This window comes from Schistocerca americana, chromosome 3 (genome assembly GCF_021461395.2).
Source record: "Schistocerca americana isolate TAMUIC-IGC-003095 chromosome 3, iqSchAmer2.1, whole genome shotgun sequence".
Classification (NCBI taxonomy): domain Eukaryota; kingdom Metazoa; phylum Arthropoda; class Insecta; order Orthoptera; family Acrididae; genus Schistocerca; species Schistocerca americana.
This window is the reverse complement of record NC_060121.1, coordinates 333,503,838-333,521,826: the sequence shown is the minus strand read 5'-3', so window position 1 is coordinate 333,521,826 and position 17,989 is coordinate 333,503,838. Positions and strand designations below refer to the sequence as shown.

Sequence of the window (17,989 nt, the reverse complement as noted above, 5' to 3'; positions counted from 1 at the left end):
TAAGAGAAATGTTGAAAGCATGGGAATTGGTGGCATCATACAGTCAACACCCAAATAAAGCAGTGGCTATGCGCGCTACAAATTTATTTGACAACAATTCTGTGTTGCGTTTTCACCAAGTGTTGAAGTGTCAACAGAAGCAAGTTACTATAGACAGCTTCCTAGTAAAAAAGAATTAGTTATGTATTGTGAATAACAAAGTACATAATAATGTATGATTTTTTTAAATAAATGGCATGAATAAGATTGCACTTTTTCTGCATGGAACACGTCATTGTATTGTACATTAATTTATACGGGATAAATTGTTTGGCTTAGTGAGTGTTTTGCACTATGAGTAAGATTCTGGAACGAATTATGCTCACTATGCAAAATTCCACTGTACTCCCTGAACAACATTAACCCTGTTTTCATAGCAAAAGAATTTTGAAAAAAATTAGTTCTTGTCCTTTTGGAGACTCTATAGAAACCACATTGCAATGCTGACCCAACACTATACAGAGGTGGTCCCAGCTAGTAGCCAGTGCTATTTTGTGAGTGGTGATTGGAAAATCTTGCAAGATGTGTCACACAGTCTCATGTAGGACAAAACACACTGCTTCCATACGGTCAAACTCAACGTTGGGGCCATTGGGGAGCTGTGATAATGCCTAGACATTTTAATTCTGTGCATTGAGTAAAAAAATTAATGTCATAATGATAATTGCACAAGCTCAGAGCCCAGTGTTGCAAACACTGTGTCATTCTGTCTGGAAGTTTAGAACATGAAACAAAAAGAGAAATGAGGGTTTTGTAGTCTGCAAGTAACTGAAACTTACTCCCATACAGGAAATGGTGGAATTTTTTAACACCATACACCAATGCCACCTCCTCAATTTGTGAATAATTTTGCTGTGCCTACAAAAGTGTTTCAGAAATAAAAGCTATCACTTGCTCTATACCATAGGCTTTCTTTTGCAAGAGGATAGCCCCAATCCCGTATTGTCAATTGCAAGGTTCAGGAACTTAACCTGGTGTGAACATTGCTAAGCACGGAGCTGATCTCAGGTGTGTTTTCAACTGCAAGTATGCTTTGTGATACTTAGGACACTAACAAACAGAACGCCTTTGTTGCTGAAATGGCTCAGTGAATGTGTGAGGTGAGCTTCCTTTGGAATAAATTTTGTGTAGTAGTTGACTTCCCCCAGAAAAGATTGCAATCCTTGTGGGTTTTTCGACAGCTTTTCAGTTGCATCAATGTGCTCTGTTGCGTAATTCCTTTGCACTTAATATTTGCCGCAAATACTGCATGATTGTTGCAAAGAACTTTCATTTCTCCAGGTTGCAACAGAGCCCATTCTCCAGTAGCAGGTGAAATAGTGATCGTAAGTTTTGCTTGTGTTGTTTCTTGGTAACACCCAGCACCCAAATGTCATCCAGACAGTTTACGCACTACAGAATACCGTGAGTTAGTTTATTGCTCTATGTATCTTTGGAAAATTTATGGAGCTGATGTGGTTTCTAAAGGCAACCCCTTGTATTGATACATTCCAAAATGTGTATTTATTACCAGGATTTTCTGCGTGTCTGTGTCTGGAAGTAACTGCAAGTATGCATAACTTAAAATCAATCTCTAAAAAAATACTGTCCCCCCCCCCCCCCCCCTGCCTTCCCCACCAAATCTAACTTTGCTAAAGGGACTGGATATATGTCAGTCTCACTTTGTGCAATAATTGTGCCCTGAGGGGCCCATTTACGTCTTAATGATGACCCCTTTTGCTTCTAAACAACAACCATGGTAAGCACCTGCTGACTAGCTGTGATCATTGCAATTACCCCCAATTCCTGTAACCTCTCAAACATGCCCTTTACTTTGCCATGCAGTGCAAACAGAACTGGCCGTGCATGACACAGTTTAGGCATGGTGGACTGCTAGAGAAATATTCATTTCAAACTCTTGGCCCTACTCAGCATTGATTGGAATAAGTGCCTATAATTCTCTAATAATGTTTCTAAATCCTATAACGGTACTGAACTGGATCCCAGGTTCAGCTCATCTGATACTTGGAAACCAAATGTGGCGAACACATTTAAACCAAAAATATTTACAGCTGACTTTGAATTTAAGACCAACAAGGCTCCACTTTCTTCTGTTTTGCGCGTACAGTAATTTGCCCTCACAAAGGTATCTTTTGCCGGCTATATGAAATCACCTGCTGCTGCAGTGGCTGAGGTGGGGGAGCCTAGAGACTGATAGGTGTCCTGTTTAATCAGAGAAACTACTGCCCCAATGTTCACCTGAAATTGTGTGTAATACCATTGATCGTTAACTAAATCAGGAGTATTAGGCATTTGGCTGGGTTCTGTTGAGACTGAAGTTAAAGTGAACACCCGCACTTGGTCAAGTTCTGCTGCCCACGGTGTAGTGGAGAACGTAGCACGTCAGCCTGCAATGCTATTTCCTGTCCTAGCAGACTGCTTCCAAGTGCCTTGTTTGTGACGGGTGTAGCATATGTTGAAAAAATTTGGACATTGGTGATGTTTGTGGCACATACAGCAGTCTGGACAGAAAATGAGCATCAGTGAGGATGAATTTGACACTGAGGGGGATCATTTCTTGAAGTCTAAGGAGCAGGGTCTATGCCGAGAAGCCTGGCAAGGTTGCATCTGTTTTCTAAGTTCGTTGAAATCTACTTGGGAGCAAGAAAAGTTTCCTTATGCAGGATTCACACCCTGAATGTCAGCTAGGGGCTAATTTGTTGATAAGGGGTGGAGAGCTAAGCTATTTTCCAGCTGTAGGAAAACACTTTTTGAGCTGGTGCCAGCACCTCAAACATTTTGGCAATATTTGCAATTGTACTTAACTGGAGGTAGGATGATTCCAAACCTCTAAAGTGTACCTTCTTGTCTGGTGCTAATCTGACAGCTATATCTATATGACTCACCACTATGCCCCACAGGTCCTCAACTCACAGGCTGCATCCACATGTTTTGAATCAGCAGTGCATTCTGCTTAATCAACTCTTGCAGCCACATCTATTTCTACTGTTTTTGCTGCAGTGGTTTTTGATACTACCAAAGCTCCAAAAACTGTTGCTCCATCAACATAAACTTATTCGCATGCAAGAGTCAGCCTCGTCACCACTTTTGTAATGCACATATTGGGTGACGGAGTATCGTTAGATTTATCCTCTCAAAAATGGTTAAGTGGGCAAAAAGACCTAGTGGACGGCAGCTAACAATATACAAATCTAAAAGGACAAACAGAGAGGGATTCACACATGAGGCCAAAAGAATTGTCAACAGCAAACGAACAATACCTAAACAGCAAACAGAGTGAAATAACCTAGAACAAGCCATGTCGCTGTGTGCAAATAGTAACATTGGAAACCGGAAAGCTTTAGATACATCAACACAACTGGCTGAGTAAAACATGTGCACTCTCGTCATTGCTAATGCTGCCAGACAGTCTTGCCAATAGACACTGTATTCATGCCACCCGTGTTGTGGCCAGGCAACATTACAACTCTGGACGGATAACGATGGTGTATTCATCTGATTCAGTGTCCGAATCAGGTCACAGTGCTAAAATCAGTTCTTCACTTCCAACTTATTTAGTCACCACTAAATTTGTGTTTTACATTAACAAGTTCCAGGAGTCATTATTTTGTGTATCATAAATACGCTGCTCATGGTTTGATGGCATAACAAATTACTTTTTATTTGGGATTATGAGGTGTGTGAGAAAAGTAATGGGACTGATCTGTTATCTACCAAAGTTTTTATTTATTTATTTTTTTCAAACAACAATATTGTCCCCTTCAAAGTAGTTCCCTTCGGCAGCTGTACACCAGCTGAGTCATTGTTCTCAGTCTTGGTAGCAGCGCTGAGAGACTTCAACTGGTAGCGTCTTTAACATGTCACTCACATTCTTTTGAACTTTCTCCAGAGTCCCAAAATGATGAGATTTATGACATTTTTCAATTTTGGAAAAAGAAAAAAGTCGCAAGGACTCAGACCAGGTGTGTTGGGGGGGCTGTGGAACAACAGGAATGCCTTTTAAGGAAAAAAAATTCCATGATGGAAGAGGCCATGTGACATAGGGGGCATTTTCATGATGCAGCATCCACATGTCTGCAAAGTCCAGTCTCACTCAATTCACCATTTTCGTGAGCCTTTCCAGGACATCTTTGTAAAATGCTTGGTCGACATTTTGTCTTGGAGGAACAAATTATCTATGCACAATACCCCTACTATCAAAAAAGTGAATCAGTATTTTTTTATCTTCGATTTGCTCGTTCCATTTTCCTCTGGTTGAGTAGTTGTCTCAGTGTGCCATTCCTCACTTTGCCTCTTTGTGTCAGGAATGTACTCAAAAGTTCAGAATTTATCACCTATGGTCACATGACTGAACCATTCATGGTCATGGACAATCCTCTCAAGATGATCAACACAAGCATTTCTTTGATTGTCAGTCTGCTCAGTTGTGAGGTTTTTCAGCAGCATTTTGGCCCAAACCTTATGCTTGTGGAAAACTTTGGTCAAAATTTGATGTATAGTGAAAGTGTTTAATGTAACCTCTCATCATCCTTATTTCGAAGGCCACACTCGCAGATTCCCCAAGTTTAACCCAAAACTTGAGGCATAACATTGCTGTATAAATGCCACTGTTCTGTTTTTCTAACACACAACAAAAACAAAACTTCAGTGATGGTAGTCTCAAAAATAATGTGATGGCTGTACGGAGCAAATTCTTGGATTGAGCATCTGGAAGGTATCAACACACTGGTGTACTCAAGTAGAACAACACAGTGTTGCCAGATTGGTCACAGTGTTGTCAGTCTCATTACTCTTCTCGCTCACCTCGTATTGTTGAAGGTTTTTTCCATTTTGCCATTCTGTGTTACTGTACCAGTCATTCCTCTGTTCATTTATGTGTAAAAATATGTAAATGTGTAATTCAGGTAACAGAGCTAATAGACATCACTTGCCGAACGTAATAATTGAACCCATTAGTAATGATTTGGAACTAGATGATCTTGTGGACAGAAACAACAAATTTTCAGAAGACTGTGATTATTTCCATGATCTTGAAGAGTGAATACTGTGCTGCAAGTAGAAAAACTTGTACAGATTACAAAGAACCTAATGAATGAATTGCAATTCCACACATGAAACAATCTGCTCTTTTCAAAGGACAATTGGATTCTCTCTATATATGAAAAACAAACTGGAAAAGAATGGGATCAAGCTGTGTTTGTCAAACAGACTACAAGTGTAATGCTGAAATTTGTACTGGAGGAAAATGAAATGTTTCAGCTCTGTTTGGACCCTAATGCGAACATTATGTTCCTAGTACTCTAGAAAGAGGCACACGCTGTATGTGGAATAATTCTATAAAATACTACTGTCCTGTGGGAATTGTGGGAGAGAAGTATATAAGCAGTTGGAACAATGATGATGAACAGGACAGATTTACCTAGAAACATTGTAAATAAAAAATTAACGTAATGACAAGGGTCATTTTATCACGAAGTATCTTTTCTGTGTGGAATGAAAGATAATCTTTATGTACACAAATTGTCAACACAGCATGAGATGGTGGCTTTGCCTGCCAACACAGCATTAGATAATCCCTTTGCCTGCCAGTGTAAAATCTAGGAGCATATGTGTCGTAGTAGTAGATTCAGACATACTACACTTCATTATTTATTTATGTAAAACAAATGTTGACAGAGAAGCTGCTGGTGACCTATTTTCCAAGCCAGTAAAAAGCTTTGAAGCGATTGAAACAGATTTTCTTCCATATATTTATGAGGGCAGTGTAAATGTCAACATCATTCATAGTATCTAAAGGTTTATTCTCTCTCTCTCTCTCTCTCTCTCTCTCTCTCTCTCTCTCTCTCTCTCTCTCAATCTTTTAATCTTTTGTTTGGTTTAATGTGGACTGCCACAATTTTCTTGTGCCAATCTCTTCATTCCAAGTAACACTTCTCCTGATTTATTTGTTCTATTGTATTGCAGTCTCTGTCTCCCCCTGCAGTTAATGCCCTCTATGACACCCTTAGCACAATGGAATTCATTCCAAGAAGTTTTAACATGGGTCATATCATCATTGTGTCCCTTCTTCTTGTTAGTGTTTCCCATATATTCATTTGCTCACCAGTTTGGTGGAGAACCTGCTCATTTTTTATAAGTCCACTTAATTTTCAACATGCTTTTCTAACATCAAGTTGCAAACTCTAAAGTTCTCTTCTTTTCTGTTTTTCCCACAGTCTAAGATTCATTTTCATGCATAATGTGATGTGTTAGTGACGTACAGTCCCAGATTTTTTTTTTCTCAGATTAAGGTCTATATTTAATACTAATAGACTTTTTTTTGGCAAGGAATGCCATTTTTATCTGTGCTGGTATGTTTTTTCCTTCTTGCTTCACCTATTATTTCCTAGTTGGCTTCCAAGGTCACTTCATCTGTTTCATATGTTTCTCAATTTTAATGTTAAATTTGACACTAATCTCATTTCCGCTGCTCCTAAATACCTTGGTCTTTCTTAGGTTTACTCTAAAACCATATTCAGCGTTCAGTTGCTCAGTAAAATGTTCATTCCATTCAAGGGACCCTACACTGGACTTTTATTTGGGAGGATGATGGTTCAAATCCCATTTCAGCCATCCAGATTTAAGTTTTTCATAATTTCCCTAAATCACTCCAAGCAAATGCTGGGATGGTTCCTTCTTAATCTTCCTTCCTTTTTTCAACAGGCCCTATAATTCCTTTGCTCTTTCACAGAGACTAACAGTGCCTGTCACCAGCAAATCTAATGATTGATATCTTTTACCCTGAATTTTAATCCCACTTCAGAATATTCCGTACCTCCCCCCACCCCTCTCCCTCCCTTCCATATCAACAATTATTCCTTGTTTTATTACATTAGCTGATGGTTCCTCCACCTCACAAAGGTCCTCAATTTATTATTTCCATCAATCTGTTCTCTCGTCTACATTTACCAGTGGAATCATGTTCACACTCGTAGTGTTGATTCCTTTGCTTTATTTTCTTTGAAATCTGTTTTACTTTGCTGCATTTACTGAATCTGTTCTTTCAACTTTTTTTCTTTTCCTTTACATTTTTTTAAAAATCATCTTCCTTTAACTCCCTTCCATCCGTATTGATTTCATTTCTAAGTGATTAAACTATTGTATTCCTTTCTATTCCCCAACTGTTTTGCGTTTCCTTCTTTGGTTGGTCTGTTACACTACTTCTTCTTTTACACTCCCATTGCTTCACAGTTACTTTTCTTATATCTTTGCCAGGAAAGCAAATTGCTTATAAAAGACATGTTGGAAGTTCTTGAATTATAGCTAATTTGCATAGGATTCTGGTTTTGGCTAGTGTGTCAGTTCCAAGATAAGGGGAAAAAAACATTACTGCCTTTCACACACATCTCACAAGATGATTTATGAGAAATTTGTTTTTGTATATGGGCATATTTCCAGTCCTCCTCCCCACGTGCTGTCTACAAATTGAGTAGTAAAAGAGAAAACAAAACAGTGCAAGTGCACAATGTACTACCCATCACACCACATGGTGACTTGATTGTAGACACACAGGACTGCGAAAACTCCTGTGGTACAGAAGAAACTGCAAAGAAAAATAAGAGAAGATTCAACCATATCAAATTAATAAGTAGAAGAATTACTTCCAGTAAATCCCAAGAAGAAACTTAATTGGTGGAATGAAGAATGCAGCCAGGCATAGAGAGAAGAAACCAAGCTTGGATAAACCACCAAGTCTAAAAGTTGGAAGAATCAAATTTAGAACTAAGAAAACAGAAGAATTCAAGCCATAAAAATCCTCAGACAAAATGTTAAACATCTTGAAAACACCCTAGAAATCTTGGAATAAAATTTCAAGGAAAAGATATTATGAGATTATTACAAAACTTTTGGCAGCTGTCTTAAAATTTATGAATGCCCAACATTAAGTTTGAGAGAGAAATCGGGAAAGTTAGCATACAGTAACCAATAAAGTACAGAGATCATTGCAGAAACATGCAACTAATTTTTAAATTGCATTGGCTAACTGGGAATGTTTCAAATAAATATCGATACATTCATTTTAATTGCCCTTGTCTAATAGATCCTCCAACCATCAACAAGGTAAACTTACAATTCAAGAACTAAAAAATTGCAAGGGATGTGGCATAGACATAATATGTACAGTAACCTGAAAAAATACAGTAAAAGATGCAATCATAAATCATCACCATCATCTAGTCTAAATGTGGACCACAGAAAAAATTTCAGAGCACATGACTAATCCATACATTATTTTAAAAAGGAGCCAACTCAGATAATTACAGAGGAATAACCATTCTTCACTGCACATACAAAAATTTCTCACATGTCATTCACGACAAGATCGAAAACATTCTGAAACCACAACTTGAAGAAGACCAAGGATGTTTTTGTACATACTGCTCAGACCAGATTTTCAACTTGAAACTAATAATGGAATATTGTGAGTCCAGAAGTAAACATCTCTATTTTAGTTACAGATTTCAGAGAAGCATAGTGTACACAGTTTCACATTTCTAAAAATTGTCAGATCATATGGTCTTCATCCCAAATTAATAAAAATCATTGAACTAACTTTAACCAACACAGATTCCAAGGTAATGTTCTGGGAAGAAATTTCAAAAGCTTTCATGATGAAAACTGGTCTGAAACAAGATGTTAGATGATCCCCACCTCTTTCTAATGTTGCCTTCTGAAGTTTGACAAAAAGAAAACCCACCCATAATTGTAACTGGAACAAAACCCTCAACGAGAACAAACTGCCTGTGGTTTTCAGATGATTTAGCCCTGTTAGCTCTTGAAATGGAAAAAGTTCATGCCCAAATCACCAGTTTCCAAACAATCACCTTAAAAATTACAAGTTTCCTTTGAGAAAAATGAGATCATGCCCATGAAACCCTTGCGTATTAGTAAAGTCTCCATAAACAGTCAAAAGGTTAAAATAGTATGCTGTTTAAGTATCTTGGTGATAAAGAAATATATTTAAATAGAACTAACAAAATGAAAAGAGCTCCATTTCTAACCTCGTCAATCTGTAATAAGAAATGCTTGTCAGTAGACACTGTGATCCAGTTCTATAAAGTAATAAATCTCTTGGAAACCACTTTTACTTGCAAAACTCTGTTCCAAATTAAAAATGAAAGAGGAACTGATTGGCTCCTTAAAGGCGAAACAAGAATCATCAGACCTTGTGTAAATAAAAAATACCTGGTTGAAGGAGTCTGGAGAATCTTCCCCAATGAAACTGTCTATTGACGGATAGACCCTATCACCAGCATAATGAAGAAGAAAAGAATGTCATACTTCTTTCACATCTTGCAAATACAAAGAAATAGGATTTTGTGATAACTTGAGAAGTCTTAGAAAAAAGACTGGAAGATGATGAATCTGGTAAACTTCGCAAGATCTTCTAGCAGCTGGACTCCAAATAACAGATGCAGAGAGCAAAGATAAAATTAATACTCTTCTTAAGTACTACAAATTTTCATGGGAAATGACACATAGAAGGGATGTAGAGATATCGTATAGATTGAGAAAATTATTATTGGAAAGAATGAAACAGTATTAGGTGGATTGCAAGAACTGAATAGTACAACCTTCAAAGAAGAATTGAATGTGGACTGACTCAAGTGGTCCAATATGGCCAAACAATTAAATAAATAAAAAATAAAAAAAGGGCCGGCAAACTGACACTGTTTGATGGTTGTAGTATTCTTTTCAGGACTGTACTTTCACTCTGCGGTAAAGTGTACACTGTTTGGAAACTATCTGGCGAATTAAAAACATGTGCTGGGTTGCGATTCAATCCCAGAACCTTTACTTCCATGGGAAAACCTCTTACTGACTGAGCCATGGAAACACAACTCATGATCTGTCCTAGTACTTTAATTTTGCCAGGCCCTCTCTCCTACTTTGCAAACTTCACAAAAGTACCTCTGTATCTACATGTTATACTAAATTAAAATCACCCACCACATTTTTCTGTTTGTATGTGAAGGCTAATCTCAAGAATTACTGTAGGGATTTTGATACAGTTTTCTGTATTAGACAGACTAATTCATGAGGAAGATTTGTGTATACAGGGTGTTACAAAAAGGTACGGCCAAACTTTCAGGAAACATTCCTCACACACAAAGAAAGAAAATATGTTATGTGGACATGTGTCCGGAAATGCTTACCTTCCATGTTAGAGCTCATTTTATTACTTCTCTTCAAATCACATTGATCATGGAATGGAAACACACAGCAACAGAACGTACCAGTGTGACTTCAAACACTTTGTCACAGGAAATGTTCAAAATGTCCTCCGTTAGCGAGGATACATGCATCCACCCTCTGTCGCATGGAATCCCTGATGCGCTGATGCAGCCCAGGAGAATGGCGTATTGTATCACAGCCGTCCACAATACGAGCACGAAGAGTCTCTACATTGGGTACCGGGGTTGCGTAGACAAGAGCTTTCAAATGCTCCCATAAATGAAAGTCAAGAGGGTTGAGGTCAGGAAAGCGTGGAGGCCATGGAATTGGTCCACCTCTACCAATCCATCGGTCACCGAATCTGTTGTTGAGAAGCGTACGAACACTTCTACTGAAATGTGCAGGAGCTCCATCGTGCATGAACCACATGTTGTGTTGTACTTGTAAAGGCACATGTTCTAGCAGCACATGTAGAGTATCCCGTATGAAATCATGATAACGTCCTCCATTGAGCGTAGGTGGAAGAACATGGGGCCCAATCAAGACATCACCAACAATGCCTGCCCAAACGTTCGCAGAAAATTTGTGTTGATGACGTGATTGCACAATTGTGTGCGGATTGTCATCAGTCCACACATGTTGATTGTGAAAATTTACAATTTGATCACGTTGGAATGAAGCCTCATCCGTAAAGAGAACATTTGCACTGAAATGAGGATTGACACATTGTTGGATGAACCGTTCGCAGAAGTCTACCCATGGAGGCCAATCAGCTGCTGATAGTGCTTGCACACACTGTACATGGTACGGAAACAACTGGTTCTCCCGTAGCACTCTCCATACAGTGACATGGTCAATGTTACCTTGTACAGCAGCAACTTCTCTGACGCTGACATTAGAGTTATCGTCAACTGCACGAAGAATTGCCTCGTCCATTGCAGGTGCCCTCGTCATTCTAGGTCTTCTCCAGTTGCTACTCATAGGCTGGAATGTTCCGTGCTCCCTAAGACGCCTATCAATTGCTTCGAATGTCTTCCTGTCGGGACACCTTCTTTCTGGAAATCTGTCTCGATACAAATGTACCGCGCCACGGCTATTGCCCCGTGCTAATCCATACATCAAATGGGTATCTGCCAACTCCGCATTTGTAAACATTGCACTGACTGCAAAACCACGTTCATGATGAACACAAACCTGTTGATGCTATGTACTGATGTGCTTGATGCTAGTACTGTAGAGCAATGAGTCGCATGTCAACACAAGCACCGAAGTCAACATTACCTTCCTTCAATTGGGCCAACTGGCGGTGAATCGAGGAAGTACAGTACATACTGACGAAACTGAAATGAGCTCTAACATGGAAATTAAGCATTTCCGGACACCTGTCCACATAACATCTTTTCTTTATTTGTGTGTGAGGAATGTTTCCTGAAAGTTTGGCCGTACCTTTTTGTAACGCCCTGTATAACCTATTACCCTTATACAAGGCAAGTTGTCTGACCATAGATACTCAATCACTATGTGTGCGAAGCCAGGGCAGGTTGTTAGTACATTACTAAATAATGTTCTTTTTGTGTTCTCCAGCCTAATATACAGTTTTAACCTGTGTGCAGTTTCAAGGTTTATTTTCCATGCCTTTTTTATTTCCCTGAAGTATTTCACATGCATGACATGTATTTTAATAGATTATTGTCATGTTGTAACCACACTAAAGTCCAAATCCAAAAGCAGGGTCATCGATGACACGTAGCATTGAAAGCAATTCATAACGAGTACCATGTATAGCCAGAACAGAATTGAGCTCTGGACAGAGAGCGCAGCTATTTATACAAACATTGAATATATCAGAATGCTGGTATTAATACAAACATTGAATATTCCAGAATATGCGAATATTACACGTACAACATATTTCAAGAACCTTCCAGAAATGGCAATTACTAAATAACAAATAATGCCTGATGGTCAAAGCAGGTGGCCCATGGCATGCCTAACAGCCACGCTAACCGCTACACCACAGTGCATGCACCACATCTTGTGATATTTCTGGAGAATCAGTGACCCACTATTTCACAAGTTCTCATTGGAATCAACTACAGCATTATGGATGTAGATCTTGTCAATGGTCCTGTGGCAGTTTGCTGGAAGTCATGTATTAAGTTCACAATTACAGTCCTTCAGCAAGAAGACAAGACACAGAGAAGTCGTCCATGCCATCCATATGAAACTGTACTACAATTCAGAGGCAGATCGAGAAAGGGAGCTTCAAGGAAACTAAAGACCCGCTTGACAATGGGAGAGGCTACCTTTGACAGTCATCACCAACTGCAAATGATTGTAGTCAATCTGTGAGACAAAGGCCATCACCATACCCTGGATGAGGTTGCTTACCAACACATTGTAGCCATTCTCCAGCACCATACCTAGATATGACCGCTCGCCTGGATGCCAACTTCAGGAAAACTGTCTATGGAGGTGTGACTGCCGCAGATGCTGATCCTCGATAGATGAATGTAACAACACAACCAGAAAGCAAGGATCCACAAGTGTGGGCATGCAGCTGAACATAACATGCTCGATTTCAATGCTGCTTCACAACCCGAGCCACCCGTATCCTCCCTTCCACCACCAGGTTCTCTGAATTGCACTGATGGGAGTTATCCTTACAACATAATTCCTATTCCTGCAATTATCCTGGTCTCAACCTATGATAACATACTGTCCTCACACCCTCCACTCAAGTTTTCACGTGCTCTGTCCTATCACTTCCTCCCTATCCTCATCTCCCACCCTTTTTCGTGTGCTGCCCCCTGCCAAAGCACCAACCCTTCGTGTGTGTGTGTGTTTTTCCTTTTCTGACAAAGGCTGTATCAGAAACCTAATGTGTAAGTGCCTTTTAGTTGTGCCTTCTGTAACTTAACATGCTATCCTTACGGCAAGTAGTGATCAATATTTTTCATACATTGTTGACACTAAAGAGCAGTACACCTCTTCCCTTACCTCCTCACTGCTGTCTCTCACTTACAGGGTATGACAGCTCTATTTGCCGTAAAATGCTGTCTCTCGTCTTTCACAAGCTGGCGTATGAGAGTGCCAAGGACACAGTGATCTTCCACAACTGTCATAGGGACCACATTTCTTCTGTCCAATTCTTTCATGTTACATTTCCTCAATTTACTGGCACTACTTGATGAATCCCTCAGTTATTGTGACATCCTTTACCAAAAGAGCTTGGTACATGCCTCCAACAACTCCTTTCATTGAATGCAAGATTTTGTCAGCTTATGTCATATTTGGATTCAAAATGTGGCATAGAGCCCAAACATCCCTTGAGTAGGACTGTGTTTCCCAATTACATTGGACTCTATTCTGTAATTTTTCTTCCATCAAGCGGACTTGCTGCTTTTGTTGCCAAACATTCTCTTCAATTTGGCCTGGAATTTATCCCAGTTTTTGAGCTTCTTTTCTGTTTTCTCAAACCTTTGCTTGGCTTTGCCATCCAAGTAAAAAGTACGCATTCGCCAAACACATTATATCATATGCTCTGTTGTATTTAGCAATTGATCAAGTCCTTTCAGTCATTTTATTGGGTTCTGGCCAGCATCTCTGGAGATCACTGATGGATGCCTGATGTGCAGCTGACTTACTGCTGGCTTTTAGAAGCTGTCAGTCTCCTGAGTATATGGACCACGGGAAAAAAGTAATGCTTGTATTCCATTTCCTGTCCCTGTCCCTGTAGGGGATGGCATTTTCATTGCATAATAAGTGACACAATGATGTAGGTAATTTGAAATACCTGATATCTTCACCAGATGATGTCACGATGTAACAACACTGAAGTTTAAATTTGAAAGCAGGGTCATCAATGAAATCAACACTTAGCACTAAAAGCAGATTTATTACAAACCAACATACATTCAGAACAGAACAGAACAGAACTGAACTCCTGGATGGAGAGTGCGGCTATTTATACAAACATTGAATATTCCAAAGTGATGGTACTTAAAAAAACATAAAATATTCCAGAATGTACACACATTACAGACATACGATATTTCAAGAATCTTCTAGAAATGATAAATACTAAGTAATGAATAACTATGTAGTGGTTGGATTTGAAATAGTGACCCACAACTCATGCCAATATTGAATTAGTTTATTATAAACCTGTCTTTCAGTACACTAACACAAAGTACACCTTTATGAAACAACTACTGCTGCAAAAGTATTTGTGTGTGTGTGTGTGTGTGTGTGTGTGTGTGTGTGTGTGTGTTTGATAATGTTGGCATCCTCCCAGCATGTTTCCCTCTTTCATAAAAATCTGTCTCATGGCCAGGGTGAGCTATGCCTCCTTACTGTCACTATGTTATTGGGGTGCATTCGTAAGGAGTGTGCTCATATAGTTTGTTTGTTATGGAAATAAACAAGAGAAAGTAGACCAACATCATGTGGTGAAGTATATGCCAAACTTAAAAAAAAAAGTGGGGGCTGTTGTATGTTTATTGGTTTTACCTTTCATTACAAGGTCAAGTTTTACAACCATTTTTAGAAGACCATGAAAATATTAAGGATAAATAACAATTAGGAAGACCAACCACTTACTAATAATAAGAAGTAAAATAACAATATAGAAACAGCGGAGAAAGACCAAAGCTCTCCTTTATGTCCCCTATGTTGACCAATGAGTGTCTTTCATAAGCATTAGTGGCAAATGAATATTGAAAAGTTTATTTTCTTTGATCACAAATTGCAGAAATTTATCATATATTATAATGTGGAATGAAAAAAAAATTAACATTTCCTGAATCAGTAATCAAGGATTAAAATACATATTATCAACTAAATTGAACTTTCACTCCTTGCAGGAAAAGTTAAATTATGATTTGAATTTGTGAAAAGATGATTCAAAAAGTCTTATATTGAAACAAAAAGAACATGGGAAGACTGTGTATTGTGTTATTCTGGAGGTAATTGAAGAGGACAGTGATTTACAAAAGAGATAGTGCCAAACAATGAAAAGTCCAGATTGGATAGTGTATTAGAGAGAAGACAGCAATCATGGTCTTCTCTAAGATGCAAAAGCATTTGTGTTCACTCTTTTCCAATAAAGTCAGGCAGACAGATGATCAGTGTATTCACTGAATGTGGCCTCCCTCTGACATTGTCCTATTTCCATATCTAAAGAAGTTTTTGGCTGGCTGTTGATATTTTACAGATATTCCAGAACCTCTCATAATGATAAAATCTGTGTACTGAAAAATGTAGGACATTCTACATAGACGTAAAATGAGACACTGTCAAAAAATAAGTGATTTTTTTCTGTACCTTAAACAGTCTTTTATTGACAAGCCAAAAAATTTTCTCTTTATTTGAGTATGTTTCTTGTAGCTTGAGTGCATATGTAGTAACATTATACCTGCTACTGTTAATTTAGTTCCTTCAGATATTTGGATAAACTGAAAAAGAAGCATATTTTGGTCCCAGAATGGCTCAAATGGCTCTGAGCACTATGGGACTCAACTGCTGAGGTCATTAGTCCCCTAGATCTTGGAACTAGTTAAACCTAACTAACCTAAGGACATCACAAACATCCATGCCCGAGGCAGGATTCGAACCTGCGACCGTAGCGGTCTTGCGGTTCCAGACTGCAGCGCCTTTAACCGCACGGCCACTTCGGCCGGCTTTGGTCCCAGACAATGTGATTATGTGATGAGATTTATCAGCTGATGACTGATAAGTGGAAACACACTATTGATGTATTCTTGTTGTGTTAAGTGACAAAACGCCACCATACTGTATAATCTGTACACAGCCAGATGAATGCATTGCCGAAGAAATAGCTGTGCAAACCATAATAGCATATGTTCAGTGTGTCTTCATCTATTAAGTTATCATGGTACTTAGTTGATGTAGCTCATTGTATTTATCATATTGTCCTGGATTAAGAGTGAATGCAGCATACATTATCTAATATTAAAATGAGAGGAAGCTGTTAATACTTTATCAGTTATTTCAAATCGTCAAGAGCATCTGTGATAAAATATAGTTTGTAATGTTACCTGCCATCTCCCACTTCTCTATAAGGAGTTATAATGTTAGACACAAGTCATGTGAAAGATTTATTTATTTGAGAGTCTTTTTGTTGTGCCTGTTTGGGATTCAGCATCTCTGCTATATAATGAGTGGCAACTTTCCTTTTCATAATATTTTTTCTGTTATTAATTTTATATAAAACATTAATGAAGACACCATTTTGTTGTTGTCTTGGGTTTTTCAATTATCGTTTCGTACACTTGTATGGAATAATGTTTTGTTACAGGCATGTGAAATCACTGCGGGATTATGGAAAAACTATTATATGGCCATCACCACCAGTGGCTGTACGCCCTCTAGTGCCCCTTCTGAAAAATATTTACAGTCGTTGGAGAGCATGGATGATCCTAAGGCCAATTCCAAGAGATGAATGGCCACAGCTGAAGCTCAAGGTATATAATTACTACAGACTACCAGCAAAAATTTATTGTGTTGCTACTTAATGACATGGGTACATTTCTCATAGTGCATATATAATGCTTTTAGATTATAGCTGCATCAGCACTGCGAGGGAAGCGTGCACACTGGGGGCAAACACGCAAGTGGGAAGGCAATTATCTTGCCCAGAGTAGTGAAAACCAGAATGCCAATCTTTTCATGACAAGTGTTAATAGCCTTCGTTCGTCAGACAGATTCCAGAAGGTGAGTAAAGATTCTTTAAAGTTAGTAAGCATTTAAAATTTTATATACCAGTGGTTTCCAAACTTTTTGGGTCCACCACTCCCTTGACCTGAGACATAAACACAGATGGCTCAATTAGCACATGACATCCAACACTGGTATGTAAACTGAAGTTTTTTAGATAACTGAATAAGAGTAGTTGTTTCTTTATTAATTGTTGACATATCACATTTTAATCAACTATTAATGTTGTTATATCTTATTCTTGCAATGAAATCTAGGGCGAGAATACGCTTGCTTCTTCATCATAAATTCTTCAGATCTTGGCACAAGACTGGAAATGGCAATTCACATCTCTTTGCCCCATTCATGATATATACTTAGTGTTGATCAATGCCAAAGCTGAAAAATCTACTTTAGTAGGACATTGCAAAAGGTGTCAAAACTTGTAGGGTGTTGTTATCTACTTGCGGATACTCTGTTTCACCACATTCCAAAACTCCAGCAGCGATGAGGACATGAACCTTGATTTATATGTGGAGTCTGGAGAAATATTAATGAATTTCTCTTGTTCTTCACTGGTAAATGGTCATAGAGGCTCTGAACGGAAAGGATCTGTGATCCAGTTGTGCTGATCAACTTCTTCTTGAAAGTACTTCAAAATGTAATCACTGAATTCAGTCAAATGATTGACAAACACAAACTTCAGTTCTTTAATAAGCCGAAAGTCATTATCTTCTAACACTTGTGGAGAAGAGTGGAAATGAATATCTTTATCATCCAACTTTTTCTTTCACGTTAGTGGTTTGTGAGGTTTCTTGCTCTTTGCTACATGGCAGGTAACTTGTAAGATGAAAGATGAGCATTTGTAGGAATGAAGCAGGCTAAATGGAAGATAGTTTTTCCTGTATTTTTTAACCCATGGGAAAAGTATTATTCTGGTTTGTTTACCAAAATACTGTGATTTGACTCCAGATGTTGTTTCATTTTACTACGAAGCTTGCTTTCAGTAGCTAGGACA

At 38.5% G+C, this 17,989-nt stretch overlaps 1 protein-coding gene across 1 annotated transcript in view; it reads left to right on the top strand.

Moving 5' to 3' along the window:
* The window catches only part of LOC124605462 (unconventional myosin ID), a 156,250-nt gene that overhangs the window by 93,626 nt on the left and 44,635 nt on the right, over positions 1-17,989 (top strand). Inside the window, exons 14-15 of the mRNA XM_047137151.1 lie at positions 16,574-16,739; positions 16,834-16,989. Of these exons, the coding sequence (XP_046993107.1) occupies positions 16,574-16,739; positions 16,834-16,989 (322 nt within the window). The remainder of the gene's footprint in view (positions 1-16,573; positions 16,740-16,833; positions 16,990-17,989) is intronic.